The sequence below is a fragment of the Hemicordylus capensis genome, chromosome 6, assembly GCF_027244095.1.
Source record: "Hemicordylus capensis ecotype Gifberg chromosome 6, rHemCap1.1.pri, whole genome shotgun sequence".
Classification (NCBI taxonomy): domain Eukaryota; kingdom Metazoa; phylum Chordata; class Lepidosauria; order Squamata; family Cordylidae; genus Hemicordylus; species Hemicordylus capensis.
The window spans coordinates 88685318-88705289 of record NC_069662.1 but is presented as its reverse complement, the minus strand read 5'-3'; the positions used below and the strand labels follow the sequence as shown (position 1 = coordinate 88705289).

General features: G+C 44.3%; 1 protein-coding gene across 1 annotated transcript in view; it reads right to left on the bottom strand.

Moving 5' to 3' along the window:
• Positions 1 to 9609, bottom strand: part of LOC128330137 (amphiphysin-like) — a 143023-nt gene extending 133414 nt beyond the window's left edge. The window contains exon 1 of the mRNA XM_053262481.1: positions 9418 to 9609. Coding sequence (XP_053118456.1) covers positions 9418 to 9486 — 69 coding nt within the window. The 5' untranslated portion in view covers positions 9487 to 9609. The remainder of the gene's footprint in view (positions 1 to 9417) is intronic.
• Between the last annotated feature and the right edge of the window lie 10363 nt (positions 9610 to 19972).

Sequence of the window (19972 nt, the reverse complement as noted above, 5' to 3'; positions counted from 1 at the left end):
GGGCCTTAGGAAAGAACCAACCAAGGAGAAAAAATGTACTTTGTACTAAAAGATATTAAGTTTTATTATGTAAATATATATTTTAGAATAATCATAAAAGGATAGCTATAAAGTAAGATGTTGTAGCTAATCAAGATTACTATAAATTCAGGTTAAAATTTTAAATCAAGACTTTTGCCTCTTGCCAGACCAGGTACCAAGCAAGGTCTTCCTCTCTCTGATTGCAAGTTCTCTCCACTACTGCTGCAGACTTCTTTTTTGGTCAGATCCACTTCCGCCTCAGACAAAGATAATTAAAAACTGCTTTGTTTCCAGCTTTTTTCTTCCTCCACTCCCCCTTGCCTTGCTTTGGTCTCTTCATCTAGGACTGATTCACATGATCAATCCACGTCAGTTAAACAAAACCTGGAGATCCCGGTAGCACACATGCTCCCGCAGATCATGCTGTGTAAATTCAGGATTTTTCTGCGACCTCCAGTTGGTGACACACCAAACCGACATTAAGCAAGAACTGTTAGCTTAGATTTGAACTCGGCTTGTCAGTGTCAGCTTAATGTCAGTTTGGAGCAGCGCCAATCTGAGATCACAGAAAAATCTTGAGTTCACACGACACACTCCACAGAAGCGCATGCGCCAACGGGATCACCAGTTTTAGTTTAACTACATGGAATCGAGCCTCTCAACCAGTCCCGAGTCTTCTCCTCAGCCTCAGTCTTGCTCAACCATCTCCCTTGTGCAAACCTCTCCAACTGAAATTAAGTTACCTCTGTGACCAACAGAGGGTCTTAACTCTTCTGAACAGCAAACACAAATACAAGAAGTATCCTTACTCTAAGGCATAAAATGATGTTTTATGTCAGAAAATCCTGAATGAAATACAGAATTAGCCCTTAGATGCTCATTAAAACCAGCTGAAAAATGTCTTCTAGCACTTCTGGAAGAATGTTCTGGCTCAAATTTTGATCTGTTTCCAGGGAAAGGAAGTTACACATTGGACAGTATTGGACTTGGGAGACCTGGGTTTCCCAAGTTTAAGCCTTATCTGCAAACCTTCTGAGGAATCTTAACCTAAAAATCCTCTTTTAAAAACCTGATTAATATTTATCAGCAGCTAATTGTATTTTTGGAAAATTTATATTGCTTTTTTTTTTTACAGGATATACACAACATTCCATTTCACCTGCAACTTTCCCTCATCTAACAAAAAACATGTAAGAAAGACAGGGAAAAGAATAAAGAGGAAATAAATAAAGGGTAAGTCAGAATGGAGAGAGAAGAATTTAGTTACTGAAGAAATTCCTAACAAACATCTCCAATGAGTGGGAAATGTACACCTGTTGCTTTCAAGTGGGTTAGATAACACATTTTTGTATGGTATGTGGCTTTTTCAGAATGAAATGCAGGTGGTGATTTGGACTGAGTTCAAAATCAAAGGATGGATATGCTGGTGAACAATAAGAAAAGAGGCCCTTTGGGGGGAATTTGTTCTATAAAAATCAGTACAGGTAATTAAGGAAACTCCACACCATCCTATAAGCCAGGAAATTCTGAAACAGAGCTCCAGCAATTAACTGGGCTTTGGACTGCCAACAGTCCCAGTATTCAAAGGCACATAATTAACAATCCCTTTGACATTCCGTAATATGTCTGAGCATTTTACGCTTTGAAACCTGCCATCTATCCATTTTAAATAAACTCTGTTTCTATTTACCTCTATGCAAACTCTCTATTTACATACTTAAATAGTCCACATACAATCATGTCTTTCTATATTTTACATTTTTTTAAAAAACAGAACATCTTGAGTAGAGGTTTAAAAAGGAGCAAAGCAGGAAGAAGAAGAAGAAGAAGAAGAAGAAGAAGAAGAAGAAGAAGAAGAAGAAGAAGAAGAAGAAGAACCATGCTACTGCTGCTATCATCCAGGTAAGCCTTCTGGCCTCTGCCTAGAATGTTTTAAACACATGCACCCATATCCCCTTAACTGCTCCTCAGTTTTACCCCCTGACCCAATTTTGGCTGAAACGTTAGTTTCAGCTGAGGGCTGCTTGGCCATTATAAAACTCAATATTAAAGACCACAGAAAGCAACAAGACACAGAGCAATACAATCCAGCAAGAGGATAGTTCTGTTCAGGCATTAATCAAATTGGCAGTGCTGCACCTAGGTACAGAGTCCCTGATAATGTGGCTGAAAGCCATGTCCTCACCGTGTCAGATGTGAAAATCCCAACCCTCCCACTCTCCACACGTGACGTATGCGGCGCGCACGCGGCAGCGTCAGAGACAAGCGCGCGCGCCACGCAGGGCACATACACACCGCTAGCTCTAGTCTCTTTTAGCCGCCTTAAGGAACAACGACGGGGGCAGGGGCGGCAGGGAGGAACTCTGCCGCCCCAAGAAGCGCCGGAGGGGGAAGATCGGCGGCGGGGGGGGGTAAGTACTACCACCACCCCTGCTTAAAGTAACAGTCCCCCGCCCATCCGAACCTCCGGACCGCCGGACCTCCGAACCGGTCCGGAGGGCTTTAACAGTGTGCCCGAACCATGCACACTACTATGTCAGGGCAGGGACAAGGCTTTCTAGAACATTCCAGAAGATGCTTTATGGTTCCATTGTTTTGGTTTGGATCATACACTGGAGCTGGCCCCGCCTACAGGCAATTAGGGAAATGAGTGAGCACATTCCACTCTCTCTCCTGGCACATTGTTCCCCTTCTCCTAATCATATGTCCAAACAGATACCCTGTGGATAAGACTATGAAAACTTAACGCTTAAATAATCCTGTCCTCTAAAGAAAGTGGTAGTAGATGAGTGGGAGAGAAACTGGAGAACATGAAGAATTTTCATGCACACAAACACAAGTTAAATGTGTTAATATCTACTTGTGAGACAACTAACTGATATTTATATATGATGCTTGATCTCTGCCATTTATTTGTGAACAAATGCAAGTATATGAGGCTTTTCAGACAGCAGGCTTTACTGTGGGTTTACCGCGGGTTTGGGGCGTAACGGATACTCTGATGCAAAAAGAGGATTTCCCCCCCCCCCGGTCATAAATTGGGCTAGGTTCCAATACAAAGGGGGAAACCCAAATTGTGTGTGAAGTGCTCCCTGAAATATCGCACAGACTTTGGGGTAAATCTGGTCGATATGTGAACACACATCCACCCTCCCAACGTAAAGCCGCGGTAAAGTCGCCGTCTGAAAAAGCTCATGTACATCCACATATAAATGTGATGCAGAAATTATTGAGAAATTAAACAGTTAATGAACAGCAGTTCATTACAGTACTTCATTAAATAATCAATGAACAGATGGGCTTTAAAAACACTCCATACTGATTACTACTGAGCATTTTCTTTGCCGTTCTTTCCCAGTTCTTACTTGGGAAACCATTTTGAGCTAGTGTTCTATGTAAACAGAGTCTGCTGTTAAAAGTCTATATTTTAGGTGAACATTAAACTCACTAATTTTTTTATTAAAAAGAAACGGTATTTTTAAAAACAATCTGAGATGTTCATCTTTCCAAAATACTGCTGATCTAGCTTATGATACATGGGGGTGGCAGTGTTATATAGTGGATTAGGACCTGGTTCAATTTCCCACACAGGCTTGAGTGGCCTTGGGCAGATCACTGTCTTGCTGCCTAATTAACCTCACCAGGTTGTTGTATGGATAAGGTGTGATGCTCCTATGTGTGCTACAGAGGATTTCCAACCTTACAATTAAGAATGTTCCGGGTCAAGAAAAAGGTATCAGCTTTAAGACTGTAAGCAATTCTCCTGTCTAGCAGCAATCACAATCCACATAACAATTCCTATGAATTTCAATGAGACTTCCAGAGTTCCCAATGGATGGTGCTCACTGTTGCTGGAGAATAGTGGAGAGTCTGAAGTGTTACAATGGAGCACACTGCGGTGGAAAATGGAATGATCCATGACTATCCAGTGTTCATATAGGTACTTAGGGGGCATTGATCACCTAGAGGCAGATCATCTTAACTCTGCTTCTTTGCCAAGTCAAGTAAACTGAAAGGGACGGAGTTTGTCATACTCTGCCTACCAATTGCCCTCAGCTTCTTAGGGAAGCGAGAAATGCTGAAGTCGTTTTAAAAATGTCTCTTTCCTGCTCACTGTCATTCTATCAAGGCTGCAAACCTATGCATGTTTACAAGTCAGTGGTGCTTGCCTCTGAGTAAACACGCATAGAAACAGGCCATAAATCATACTATGCACGTCCAAATGTTACTGTCATACAGAAAAGGCCATCCCAGGACGACATCTCTATAGTAAAGATGATAACGAATGAGCAGCCAAGACTGTAGCTCAAAGACTACAGAAATGATCCAGGAGAAGTTAGTGGTGACTAAGTGTCCCGGAAATAAGTGGAAATTAAGTTAGTCACAACTAAGTACTAGTCCACTGTTTCTCGTATGACTAAGCTGCCTTATACATCCTATAGAGTGTGGATAAAGGTGGGTGATGGCATCGTTTGCAAGCATCCCCACAAGAAAAAGGCAAAGCCATGTCAAAGAAAAGGTTAGGCTGAGCTCTTCTTCCTGATATAGTCAAACCTTATTACCTGTGGATCCAGCAACCACAGTTTCACATATCCACGGTTGGGAAACTGACACCCGATCTCGGCATACACAGAAAAAAGGGGGGTTAAATTTGTGTATCCGTGGGTTACATGGATGGCTGGAAATGACCTCAGAGATCATTTCTGGCTGCCATTTTGAACATGGGAGCCATTTTGTGGCTCATTTAGGGGTGTGTGTTTTTTAAGTCCTCACAAAAATTTGTGGAACAATGGAAAAATTCAGACTTGCTGGAGGTCTGTAGAGCATGATAGGAAACTTTACTTTGCATTTTTTGCCCGTTTTCCCTGTGATTTTCAGGCCTCCAGGAACCTAACCCCCATAATCCCATTGCCCCAATGTCTTGGTATTCACGGTTTCACTATCAATGGTAATTAAAGAAAATGGAATTCCCATGAATACTGAGGTCTACCTGTATGCTAATTTTCTACATACAGAGACTTTTTTCATGAGGGACAGTGAACATTCAAACAAGCACCACTGCAGCCTAAACCAATTCAGTCTGGCAAAAGCTTTATGATGATTCTGCTGAAAGTATATACTATAAACTGGACTTTTATCACTTCTAGTTTTTTCTAGACTGTATTACATGTCCATCTGCAGGAACAGGGGCACGGAAAGCACCAACCAGATCATCTGAATTTAAGAACCACATTTCTAGACTCCATTTGATGCAGCATGTGGCACTCCTCTTTTGAATTCAATTATATGTACAAATTCATACAAACATGTATAAGAGCCAACACATGTGCAAACCATTGCCCTCCGTATCTGACACTTGTGAAAACAGCTGTAAAGATTAATACAGCAGTATTCGCTCTAACAGGGATCCCCAGCTGTTGTTGCCTACAACTCCCAGTATCCCCAGCTGCAATGGCTTCTGTTTGGAGATTCTGGGAGCTGTAGTCAACAACATCTGGGAATCCTTGTTAGAGGGAATACTGTAATACAGTAGAGTTGGATTCCTAGTGCAAAGAGAGATGGTGTTCAATAATTATGCTGTGCAGCCCAGCAGCAATAAAAGGAAGATTTAGGGGTCTCTTCACGAAATCTTTCCTGCATGGGGACAATGACAATCTCCACACAGAATAAACACACACATAGAGACTGTCATTTATGAGGAATACACGAGTGTCCATTTTGCCAGGAGTATACATACTGGGAAGGTGACTCACAATGCCCAATCAAGAACACAGAAAGTTAGTTACCAGGTGAGTGGACTTCCAGTGTTTATTTTGGTATTACTGCCTTAGAGCACTTCAACACAAGAGTGCTGCAGATTCAGACTAAGAGGTAAATCAGGAATTACTAGCAGTTAAGGGGGATTAACTTGTGTAACGAACAATTGAGGTTTCAAAACATTCACTCAGGAATAAGTTCAGCATAGCCCTATAGCCTTGACAGAGATTTCAGATTCCCAGCTTCTATCTATCTATATTTATATCTATATTTATTTCAAAAGATAAAAATGTATAGGCACTGGATCTGTGCAAAGTTGAGTGAAAAATTCACATTTTGAGAGTCCAGAATCAATTCACTAGACCCCTTGTACTTTTTTCCAGGCTATTCTGCCCTATCTTACACATGCTGCAGAATGAGGTAGGAATGAGATGGTAGAATGGATGGTACCAATTTAGACTGTAGGTGGGGTAATCACAGTTTTTAATCCTCTCATACATTTTTTTAAAACTCTGTGAGTAGAAAACTAGTACTGTACATACAGAGAGGTACATGCAGAGAGCCCACCTTAACCAGCTGTGCTCATTTTCTATTTGCAAGGAGTTTGTAACACAGAAGAGCATTCAAAACTGTATTCTTCTACCTATAGTTCATTCTGCCACCTCATTCCGCTTCATGTATGGCCCAAGTCAGTAGGCATTCACACGTTATGTTCAATATTCATACAAGCGTACAGTGTACACAGGTACAGATCTGTACACAGGGACAGTCATTCACATGTTATGCTGAATGCAGATACAGAAGTACATTTCCTATCTGTACCATACATTTGAAGGGCCTGTATCTAGGTTCACTTTTAAAACGAACAGAGTTACAGTCATTCACACAAACACATGTATGAGTGTACAGACATCTCTACACTCATACAGCATAATGTCTGAATTGGGCTATTTGTGAGAGCATTGCCTGCTCTGAAATCCTGGGACAAAGCAGGCTACAGATGCAAACAAAGAAGTCTAATTTGTCATGGTATTGTCTATTTGAAAAAGATGACACAGTTTGGTAGGCCATTCTCATCTGCGTGGTGCTCACGCCCCATTCCTTTCCATGAGGGCATGCTTCGGGGGGGGGGGGGATTGCAGAAAATTGATACCCATGGTGTGTGAACTACACTGCTATATGTAGCTACATTATTGCTAATACTTGGCTAGAAAATCCACAGCCTGGATCCTGCCATTTTGAGTCAGGTCACCTCCCCCTTGCATCTGCTGGTACTTCCCTGAGTATTAAGAAAAGAGCTGTCCAATTCACTTCTAAATCACTGGGAAGCATGACTTGATGGACCTTCAGTGTCCTATTGAATATGGCGGCTCTGAATATGTTGCTACTTCTTCTGGAAGAGCTGACATGAGCCCTGATCAAACACTCTGGGGGGAGCAAGGTGGCCATGATGGGTGACCAATAGAAGTGATTTAGAGAAGGTAGCTAGAAAGGACCCTTCTTATCAGCTGACTGATCAGCCCTCCAAGCAAACACAGTGAGGAAGATCACATTAGTTCACGATGAGCTTGGGTGGTTATTAAAAGAAATACAATCCTCTTACAGTATGGAAAGTGTGCAAGTCTGGAGGTGGGGCGAGGGAGAATCAGATCTTTATTTCTGCGACTAGATCAGGACTACCAATGCAATCCTTTTGCACTGCAGGCTACCAAATGGCGTAAGCCCTCTTGATGGTTGCTTTAATGTTATCAGGGCCGCAGACTGGTGGCGGGGGGGGGGGGCGGGGGTGAGGTCCAAGTGCAGAGGGCTCAGAAGAGCTCTCACAGGGCCCTGAATTTTCTCCTCCAAACTGAAAACAAGATCAGGGCTCAGAAAATCCTGTGGGTAACCCTGGATGTTAATACAGATCAGAAAAAAAGGTAATTAATGCAAAACCCTCTCAATAGCCACAAACTGATTTCACTCAACCTGTGCCTTTTCAATACAGATTACAAAACTGTGAAAGGTGATATCTTTAACTGGACCAACTTCTATCGACAAACCCAGCTCTGGGAGGTGGCGAACTCAGGCATCCGCTGAGGTCTTAAAATTGGCACAATTGCCCCAATACCACCACCACTCATACTATGCAAAACAGACACACGCACCAAGAAGATAGAGGCACTCCAAGGATTCCCAGTTTGCCTATCTCCCCCTTTCTAGTCTGAAAAGGGTTGAGGCTCCCCAAAATTCTTCAGCCTCCCAACGTATTTTTGGATATAAACAGGACACAGCCTTGTATGAGGAGCTATTTTTATCCATCAAGTATCTAAGCCCCATGCATGATCCAAGAGTGAAACCCAGGCCCTTTGCCAACCATTGCCAAAGCAGATCACTACAGCACTAGCCATGGTGTGTGCACTCACACTGTGTGCACTCGGGGCCTGGGTGCCAATAACACATCATTTTTAGGTTAGTGACCGAAGCAGAGGTAGCAGGTTGAAAATAATGTGTGCAGTTGCATCATTCAATCTAAAAGAGCTTCATTCAAGATAATAACTAAATGGGACAAGGGATATTACATAACACCACTGACAGCAGCTGCTTGCCAAGGGTGGGGGGGACACAACCCATACCATCACCCTTATTATTGAGTAATTATAAGCCAAATGTTCCTTGGAGAGGCACCTATGCTTCACGTTCAGCAATTCATCCTCCAAGAGTTATCTGTGCTCCTTCAAGCAACAATAAAGGGGCATTTCAAACGTACACCAATCCAAACTATCAGATGGAAGTAGCAAGTACGTTGGCATTTTTGGTGCCCCCGCCCCAGGCTCCTCTTTCTAGGCAAAACGCTGTTTGTTACCACTTATTGGATGCCCCTTGAGTCCCCTGACCTTCTGGGGAAGGACACACATACAACAGTCATGAACAGCAATAAGGTGCAGCTCTGGAGATCGGCGCGGGGGGGGAGCACTAGTTTGTATGTGAAGGTTTTCGGTCGTGATTCCTCCCCCCCGGGCCAAATCAGAGTGTGTACTGCCTTCTGATCCTCGTCCTGGCTTGGTCCCCACACCCGCCTTAAATACACCGCAATAAATGCGCACAGAGCTGCCTGCTCGCGCTCTCCAGATCTAGGCACTAAATCCGGGTCTGCAATTGCAAACCAGCCTCCGTGAGAGAGAAAGGGATGGAGAGCGGTTGTTGGGGAGAGAAATCGGTGGCTGCCTATTGCAGGCCGTTTGCACAAGCCGCAGAATAGATACGCGGGAGAGAGGGAAAGCAGCAGCACCGCCGCCACCTTGCCCGGTGCCATGGAAGAAGCGCTTAGCGTTGGATTTGCAAACCCGTGATGATGCTTCTTCCACCCGCCCATTGGATGCCCAAGCGGCTGCCTGTCTTTGCACCGCTGCCATCGCCTTCTTCGGCGAAGATGCAGCTCCTTGCTTCTGCTTTTCCTCTGCATCCATTCCAAGCCGGACCTGCTGAGCGCTTCCTCCCAAACACATTCCTCCCCCCGCCATTACTGGAAAGTACTGCTCTGCACCCCAATGAAAAGTGCGGCAAGCCCCCGCCCCCCCCCGCACCTTGCACCACCACCTCCCCGCCCCCTTCTCCCCAGTGGACGTCCCCAGGCACACAGATGTCGCTCCCGCTGACCTTTTCCTGCGCCCTGTTCAGCCTCTTTTGGACATTTTTCGCAAAGATGCCTGATTTCATGTCGGCCATGGCGGCTGGTCCAGGGATCCTGCCGAGGACGCAAGTCAAAGGGAGCCGAGCGAGCTGCAAAGAGCAGGAGAAACCGAGAGGCAGCCTCAAAGGCAGAAAGAGGAGGGACGGGGAGGGACAAAGGAAAGGTGGGGGGGAGAGGTCTTAAAGATACAGCGAGAGATAACCTGGCACGTCAGTGGCCAACTCACGGAGACCCTGGACTGGTGGTGGTGGGGACACATGAGCCGTGCTCAGCTCACTCACACATTAGTTCTGTGCATCCTTACCAGCTGGGCTGGCTGTCCCTAGGAGGGCTGGGGGTGAATCAGAATGTATGGGGCCTCGTGGCATGGGGAGGTGGTTGTAGGGAGGAGTGCACGTGCGGCCCATGTGGGGCTAGCCTCCTCCTCCCCACACGGCTCCTCCTCCCAGCTGCAGAAATAAAATGCATAGCCACAAGTGGCAATGTGGGGAGAATGCCTCCTGGCTCCTGGTGGCCACATGGCTCCTCTGGGCAGCAGCGACTTGGGGGACAGGTAGAAAAGTGCATGCAGCCCCTGATGATCGACCGCTTCACCTCGCCTCTTGAAAGAGCCACCCTTGTAGACCAGCCTCAGATAACCCTTTGAGATTGAACTCCCACCCCACTGCCTAGTCTTTATTGTTGGGATGGCCAGCTTCTGTATTTTCATGGGGAACACAGTTCCCTGATGCTCAGGGGGTAGCAAGGTTGGAGTGGGCCCAGACACAAGATTTTAAAATGGGCGCCCCCGCACTGAAGCTCAGCTCATGAAATAGCTTATATATCTATATCTATATCTATATAAGCTATGTGCCACAATAGAACAGCATCCTAAATTATTTTTTATTGTGGATGATGCAAGTCATTTAATGGTACAACATGCTGTTCTGGTAGCTCCAGGTCTTAACACTCACATCAATTTTGGAGGATGAATACAACTGAAGGAAGCCTGGGTGGGTGCATGGCTGGGGGAGTCAGTCATGTGACTTGCCTCTGCCCCCCCAAGGCAGTGGGCCCCCAGACAACTGTCTCCCCTTGCCTTATTATAGTTACGCCCCTGCTGATACATTTCCATCTGTGGCCTGAGGCCTTGCAATTCAGAGGTTCCACACTGAGAGGACCAAGAATGGCAGGGAAAACCTCCCTGAAGCTGCTCTTCATTACAGATCTTCTCTTGAGATGGACTGCTGTAGGGGAGTGTGTTGGGTGAATTTTGGGACAATTTATTATTATTATTATTATTTATGGTTTACACAGTCAGACAGGTGTTATTGACTGGTTTGTTTTATCCAGACATCGAGTCCTTCCCAAGGACCTGGGATGCCTGAGTTTTATTGTCAATTGTTATAGATATCGTCGCAGAATATACAGGTGAAACTCGGAAAATTAGAATATAGTGCAAAAGTCCATTAATTTCAGTAATGCAAATTAAAAGGTGAAACTGATATATGAGACAGACGCATTACATGCAAAGCGAGATAAGTCAAGCCTTAATTTGTTATAACTGTGATGATCATGGCGTACAGCTCATGAAAACCCCAAATCCACAATCTCAGAAAATTAGAATATTACATGGAACCAAGAAGACAAGGATTGAAGAATAGAACAATATCGGACCTCTGAAAAGTATAAGCATGCATATGTATTCAGTACTTGGTTTGGGCCCCTTTTGCAGCAATTACTGCCTCAATGCGGCGTGGCATGGATGCTATCAGCCTGTGGCACTGATGAGGTATTATGGAAGACCAGGATGCTTCATTAGCGGCCTTCAGCAATTCTGCATTGTTTGGTCTCATGTCTCTCATCCTTCTCTTGGCAATGCCCCATAGATTCTCTATGGGGTCAGGTCAGGCGAGTTTGCTGGCCAATCAAGCACAGTACACTGTATACTTTTCAGAGGTCCGATATTGTTCTATTCTTCAATCCTTGTCTTCTTGGTTCCATGTAATATTCTAATTTTCTGGGATTGTGGATTTGGGGTTTTCATGAGCTGTACGCCATGATCATCACAATTATAACAAATTAAGGCTTGACTTATCTCGCTTTGCATGTAATGCGTCTGTCTCATATATCAGTTTCACCTTTTAATTTGCATTACTGAAATTAATGGACTTTTGCACGATATTCTAATTTTCCGAGTTTCACCTGTAGGCTGTTCACAGTAAAGCTGCTTTTTGTAATTGGCTGATGGTGATTTCTGTGGCCCCTATGGTGTTGAGGTGCTCTTCAAGGTCTTTTGGAACTGCACCCAGGCGCCAATAACCACTGGGATTATTTTGGTCTTTTTCTGTCACAGCCTTTCAATTTCAATTTGTAGATCTTTGTATTTGGTGATTTTTTTCTATTTCTTTTTCTTCTATTCTGCTATCCCCTGGTATTGCTATGTCGATTATTTTGACTTGTTTTTCTTTCTTCTCGACTACAGTTATATCTGGTGTATTGTGTGGCAGATGTTTGTCTGTTTGTAGTCGGAAGTCCCATAATATTTTTACATCTTCATTTTCTTCAACTTTTTCAATTTGATGGTCCCACCAATGTTTGGCTACAAGTAGCTTGTTTTTTTTGCAGATGTTCCAGTGTAACATCCCTGCTACCTTGTCATGCCTTTGTTTGTAGTCAGTCTGTGCGATCTTTTTACAACAGCTGATTAGGTGGTCCACTGTTTCATCTGCTTCTTTACAAAGGCAGCACTTGCTGTTTGTGGTTGACTTTTCGACTTTTTCTCTTATTGCATTTGTTCTTAGTGCCTGTTCTTGTGCAGCCAATATTAAACCCTCTGTTTCTTTCTTCAAGTTGCCATTCTTAAGCCATTGCCAGGTCTTGGTGATGTCTGATTTTCCACTTATATTGTGCAAATATTGACCTTGCAGGGGCTTATTTCTCCATTTTTCTGCTCAATTCTTGACGTCCTTTCTTGTAGGCCTGCTTTGTTTCATTGGTGTTGAATAGTTTCGCATTTTTGACCATTTGAAGTGCATTTTCTTCACTGTCCTTGATATATTCTTCAAGGCCTCTTTTCTCCTCCTCTACTGTTTGATAGACTTGCAGCATTCCTCTTCCACCTGAGCTGCGAGGGAGGTATAGCCTATCGACATCACTGCGGGGGTGCAGAGCATGATTGATGGTCATGATTTTCCTGGTCTTACGATCCAGCATCTCTAGCTCAGCCTGGGTCCAGTCTATTATCCCTGCAGTGTATCTGATAACAGGTATAGCCCAGGTGTTTATGGCTTGTATGGTGTTCCTGCCATTGAGTTTGGACTTTAGGATTTTTCTAACTCTCCTGATGTATTCAGTTCCAATTTTTCTTTTAACTTCAGTGTGTGCGATGTTATCAGCCTGGAGAATGCCCAAGTATTTGTAATGTTCTTTCTCTTCCAGGTTCTTGATCTTGCTTCCATTGGGCAGTTCTATTTCTTCTGTTTTTCTTATTTTTCCTCTGTTCATTATTAATGAAGCACACTTGTCTAGTCCAAACTCCATTGCTATATTGCTACTGAATATACGGACAGTGCTTAGCAGTGATTCGATTTCTGACTGGAACTTTCCATACAACTTCAGATCGTCCATGTACAGCAGAAGGTTGATTTTACTGGATGTTTTAGATGTTTGGTATCCGAGGCCTGTTTTGTTTAGTATTTGTGAAAGTGGGGTCATGGCGATTACAAACAACAGAGGGGATAGTGAGTCCCCTTGGAAAATGCCTCTTCTAATGCTAACCTGTCCAAGTGTCTCGCCATTGATTGTTAACTGTGTACTCCACATGCTCATTGCTTTTTTTATAAATATCTGAATGTTTTTGCTGACACCAGTTGTTTCTAAACATTTTAGTATCCATGTGTGAGGCAGTGAATCGAAGGCTTTCTTGTAGTCAATCCATGCAACACTTAGATTTGTTTTTCTTCTCTTGCAATTTTTTAAAATCATTTTGTCAATCAGCAGCTGGTCTTTTGTTTCTCTGGTGTTTGGGCAATTTCCTTTCTGTTCAACTAGAAGCTGTTTGTTAGTTAATAAGTGTTGCATGACTTCATCTGCTATTATTCCAGTTAATAATTTGAACATGGTTGGAAGGCAGGTTATCGGTCTATAATTACTTGGAACTGCACCTTTTGCTGGGTCTTTCATGATGAGATGAGTTTTCCCAGTTGTTAGCCATTGTTCAATATCACCTCCTTGCAAAATGTGATTGAACTGTTTTGATCGTTGTTTATGAAGGTTTGTTAGGTGTTTAAGCCAAAAGCCATGCAGTTCATCGTCGCCTGGCGCAGTCCAATTTTTAATTTTCTTTGCTCTTTCACTTATTAATTCTGGTGTTATTATTAGATCTTGCATTGGTTGGTTACATTTTTTGACCTCTTTCATCCAGCCTGCTTCTTTATTATAATCTATTGGATTATCCCATAATTTCCCCCAGAATTGCACTGTTTCTTCTTTATTTGTTGTTTCTAGGTTTCTTGCAGTTTCTCCTTCTATGCTTTGGTAGAAACGTCTCTGATTCGACTGGAATTGGAGATTCTGCCTGTGTTGTGTAATTCTGACTTCATACCTGCTAATCTTCTTTGACACTGCTGTTATTTGCTGCTTTATTATTTCTAGGACTTCTCTAATTTTCCTTGAATCTAGGTGGTATTTTTGGATCAGATACTGTTTGGTGTTTTCATTCTTCAGCTTCTTGTCTTTCATATCTTTCAATTTACTAGTATCTGATCTAAGCCTGGAGATTTTATTTTCTAATTGAATCTTACATTTAGGTGATGTACTGCTTTCTTTTTTTACAGGTCCACTGATCTTATATCCGAGCTCTTGTGTTGTTATTGTTGCTGCACTGTACATTAGTTGGTTTGTTTCTTGCAAATTCTTGGTTGTTATCTCTGCAAGTGCAGCATTGACATCTTTTAATGCCTGAGCGAGTTGTTTTTTGGCAACTGTTTTTAGAGCTGGAAGTCGAACCCTGGTGGTTGTTTGGTTCATGTGCTCAATTATTTTTTGCTTTAGTTCTTGTTGCTTTTCTGTTAAACGACATTTGGGTTTTTGAGGTGAAGGCAAAGGGGTGGTTGCCTGGTTTTGATTTTGAAACAGTTCAGTAACAGTGGCATCCTCGATTTCCAACACCTCCTCCACCTGCGCCTGAGCAACTTCTTCAATTGGTGGTAATTCTTCTTCCATATCTTGAGCCTGTGTTGCTCTTTGCAGTTCTTCCAGCTCAACTCCTGTGAATACTTTATTTCTTATTATGTATCTTCTCTGGTCTTCTAGCCTTTTGTTGTGTTATTTCTGTATCTGGATGCTTCTCTTTCCAAATTTGGTACATTCTTTTTAAATAACCTCTTCTAGTTGGACTAGACTTGTAATAGCAGATCATTATTTCCTTGTTGGCATTTTTCGTATATTTTTTTCGGTTAAGCGACGTTTCTTCCAGTAACTTTGCTGTCTTCAGCCCTGGTTGCTCAACTGAAGATCCTGAGTCCTGTTGCCCACTTGCCACCCGATGTCCAGGGACTATAGCACCTGGCGCGGTCCTTGTTGATATTATTATTATTATTATTATTATTATTATTATTATTATTATTAATGTGTCTATACCACCCAAAACTTGTGTCTCTGGGCAGCTTACAATTAAAATAATTTAAAACATTAAACCAATTAAAATCATTTAAAAGATCAACTACATTTTAAACCCAGTATTAAAATTATTTAAAACTATAAATCTAATTAAAAGCCTGGGTAAAAAAGTGTATCATCAGTGCCTTTTTAAAAGTTGCCAGAGATGGGGAGGCTCTTATTTCCATAGGGAGCACATTCCAAAGTCCAGGGGCTGCAACGGAGAAGGCCTGTTCCTGAGTAGCCACCACACAAGTTGGCGGTGGCTGCAGGTGAACCTTTCCAGATGATCTTAGCAGGCGGTGAGGCTTATGGCAAAGAAGACATTCTCTTAAATACCCTGAGCCTAAGCTGTTTAGGGCTTTATAAGTAATAATCAGCAGCACCTTGTATTTTGCCCGGAAATGTATCGTTTGCCAGTGCAATTCCTTCAACACAGGAGTAATATGGTATCTTCTAGATAACCCAGAGACCAACCTGGCTGCCGCGTTCTAAACTAACTGCAGTTTCTGGACTATGTACAAAGGCAGCTCCACATAGAGTGCATTGCAGTAATCCAGCCTAGAGGTGTACAACAGATGTACCACTGTTCTGAGGTAATTTATCTCAAGAAACAGACACAGCTGGTGTATCAGCCAAAACTGATAAAAAGCACCTCTGGCCCCCTCCTCAACCTGAGACACCAGGGAGAGGTTCAGATCCAGAGGCACCCCTAGACTGCGTACCTGTTCCTTCTGGGTGAGCATGACCCCATCCAGAACCGGCAGATCAAAGGAGTCTTCCGAATTTCGACCCCACACAATAAGTACCTCCATCTTATCTGGATTCAGCCTCACTTTGTTATCCCTCATCCAGCCCATTACTGCCTCCAGACAGGCATTTAGGGAGGTTATGCCTTCTCCTGATGATGTTGACATGGAGAAATAGATTTGGGTGTCATCAGCATATTGATAACACCCTGCACCAAATCCCGATGATCTCTCCCAACGGCTTCATATAGATGTTAAACAACATCGGAGACAATACGGAGCGCTGAGGGACACCATATGAAAGTTTTGAAGAACAGTTTCCAAGAGAGACCATCTGGAATCTACCCATAAGGTCGGAGCAGAACAATTGCAAAGCAGTGCCTCCCACCCTCAATCCCCTCAGACGTTCCAGAAGGACCAACAGAGTCACACTCCCTCTGTCAATTCCCAATTGGAGATCATCAGGCTGACCAAGGGAGTCTCTGCCCCATAGCCTGCCTGAAAGCCAGTTTGAAATGGGTCTAGATAATTAGTTTCCTCCAAGACCACCTGGAGCTGGGAGGCTACCACCTTCTCAATCATGTTGGAGACAGGCCTGTAATTATTTAACTCTGAGGGATCCAAGGCAGGCTTTTTCAGAAGCGGTCTAATGATTGACAAGGAGGCATCCTGCCCTCCCTCAGAGAAGCATTTATAATCTCTGCCAGGCCCTCTATAATAGCCTCCCTGCCAGATAGTATAAGCCATGTCAGGCAAGGATCAAGAGATCAGGTGGTAGGCCGCACCAATCTAAGCAACTTGTCCATATCCTTGGGAGTCACAAACTGAAACTGATCCAGGCAGGGTCATCACATAAGAGGAGCTGCTGGCCACCTTGGCATCACATTCTGTAACAATTGTGGTGTTTGAATCCAAGTCAGCCCAAATAAAAGATATTTTTCCCACAAAGAACTCATTAAAACGTCACAGCAAGTAATTTTTGGTTCTAAGTACTGATTCAAGGGAGAAGGGGCACACATTATCCCCTTCACAACCTTGAACAACTCCGCTGGATGTGAACTTGCGGAGGTGATACTGGAGGAAAAGAAATCGCTTCTCTGCCGCATGTATCACCTGAGCATAGATCTTCAAATGCTCTCTATGTAATAATCAGTCGGATTCGAGTCAAGTCTTCCTCCACTTATGCTCTAGTCATCTACCTTGCCGCTTCAGCCCCCATAGATATTCCATATACCAAGGGGCCAGTTTCAAAGTGCTTAGGAGCGATCATGTCCACTGCCCTGGTGAGTTGAATATTCTAATTCCCTACCAGAGTGTTGACTATGTCACCAGCAGAGCCAACATTAAATTCCTCCAAGGCTTATTGGAATCCTATTGGATCCAGTAACCTTCTCGGGCAGACCATCCTAATGGGCCCCCTGCCCCGGTGGAGATGGGATGTGGTGGTGAGTCCAACCTTAACCAGATGGTGGTCCGTCCATGACAAAGGGGAAATCACAGGAGTCCCCACCCACGGAGCACCACCTTGTTCAAAGTGAAAGACCAGATCAAGCAGGTTACCCCAGCAATATGTGTCAGTCCCTAGACCACCTGGGATAGGCCCATAGTCATCATGAACTCCTGAGCCATCCCATACAAATTGGTCCCAAAGAGAACATTGAAGTCCCCCCGCACCACAAGCCTGGGAGACTCCAACGCCAAGCCAGAGAACAAGTCCGTCAGCTCAGTTAGAGACTCTGTCAGGCAGCAGGACAATCGGTACACCAACAGAAGTCTCAGTTCTCAGTACCCTGGTCCCCAAACTTAGGTACACACATATAATATGGTCAGACACTTCGACAGGGATTCTGGTAAGAGAGATATTGTTCTTGTAGACCACAGCCACTCCACATCCCTGCCCACTTCCCCTCTCCTGCTCCTCAACAGAGTACCCTGGAGGAAGAAGCCGGAACCAGACTGGGCCACCAGCCTCCCCCAACCAAATCTCTGTAATGCATACCAAATCGGCCCCTTCATGCAGAATCAAATCATGGATGATTTCAGGTTTATTGTGGACCGACCTGGCATTACAAAGGAACAAGACAAGGCTCTGTGGGCGGTTAGTATTGCTTTCCAAGGTCAAACAGCTGGCAGGACAGCCAGAAGGGGAGATAGCAATTAAGTTTCTGATTTCCCTTCCCCTGCAATGGCCTGCTGACCTGTCAACATTACTTCTTCTATTCCCCACCACCACTGGAATAGCTGCCACATAATCAGTGGATACACCCCCCTGTCTCGCCATCTCCAGACAGACCCAGACACATTAAAACTCGACTCACATAAGATTCCAAAAAGAAGCCCAAGTATAATACCCACCCTCCTTTACACACCCACGAGGGATCTTGAGCCAAACAGCCTAGCCCTCACCCTCATTATCCCCCGAAGTGGCTCCCCCAAAGGAGCGACAGGCAGCGTTCCTATAAAGCCCAAAGCTGGGCAGATGACCCGAAGAACTGCTGAGTCACCCAGGAGCACACACAATCCTGCACACACTCCCCACAGATGTTACACAGAGGCAACAGGCAGCAGCCCCACAGGGGAAGCTGGAGCAGGCAGGTAACAGCAGAAGGAGCCCACAGCACCCACCTGTAATGTACATGAGCCATGGCCCCTGCTAACTTGGCAAAGAGGCACCTTTTAATGTGGTGACTCTCTTTATTTAGCAGGGGGAGAGTAACTGGCCCTGTCCACCCCCAGCACAGTACCTCCAGTGACTGTTGCTGGTGTCTATCTTGTGTTTCTTTTTAGATTGTGAGCCCTTTGGGGACAGGGAGCCATCTTATTCATTTATTGTTTCTCTGTGTAAACCGCCCTGAGCCATTTTTGGAAGGGCGGTATATATAATAATGATGATGATGATAATAATGATAATGACAGGGTTGGTAAAAAAATAAGAAGTATTTTAAATACTCTTGAATTGTAAAATGGAAAAATGGTAAGATATTTTATTGAAAGTCAAATTGGATTCCCGTTATATTAACGTATATAACAGGTTCCTGGCTGCTTTACCAGCTTGTCCTTTAGCCTGCTGGTATCAGGAAGGTCCAGAAGAAAATCTCTATCATCCACGATCTAATTGTGGAGGAAGGGGCCAACCTGGTTTGTATTACAGACCTGGGTGGGGGAGCTGGGATAAATTAGTCCTTCCCAGCTGTGTCCACCTGGGTATTTCATGTAGCATCAGCATAGTCCGGAGGGCTGGTGAAGTGGGGTGGGGGTGGGGACGCTGTAATTTATACAAGCTCTATTTTCCTCTCTAGGCTCCCTGTCCAAGTGAGTGCCTGTTCAGAGTGTTTGTACCTGGTGATGGGCTCTTGGGACAGAATGGGGATTCTGTTGGTTTACTGTGCACTCCGCTGCCTAGCTGTCTCCCTGCCTGAGCTCACAGAGGTTTCTGATTGTTCTGGGTGGCTTCAACATCCATGCTGAGGCTGCCTGGTCTGGAGTAGCTCAGGACTTTATGGCTGCCATGACAACCACGGGGCTGTCCCAACATGTTGTTGACCCATCACATGAATTGGGACATACTCTGGGTTGGTTTGTTTTTCAACTGGACAGGAGGATGGTGATTTGAAAGTGTGTGTGTGTGTGTGTGTGTGTGTGTGTGTGTGTGTGCGCGCACACACGTGCGCATGAGTAGTCATCTATGCCAAGTCATGGTCAGGTCACTTCCTTCTGAGGTTTAGAGTCTCAGCAGCTACCCCACTCTGTGGAGGTGGGGGACCTATAAAAATGGTCCACCCCTGGAGATTGATGGACTCCAATGGATTCCTGAGGGCTCTGTGGGATTTCCCACCTGGTATGGCAGGTCGAAGCTCTAGTTGTTCTCTGGAATGGAGAGGTGGCTTGGGCGATTGACACAATCGCTCTGAAGTGCCCTCTCCAAAGCAGAGCCCATGCAGCTCCTTGGCATACACCTGAGCTGAAGGCAATGAAGCAAGCTGGGAGATGGCTGGAACGTAAGTGGAGGAAAACTCGGGGTGAGTCTGAGTGAACACAGGTTAGAGCTCACTATTGAGCCTATTCTGTGGCAATGATGGAGCAGAAGAAATGTGGATTTTTCCATTCACCATTCAGAGGCACTCTTAGCCCT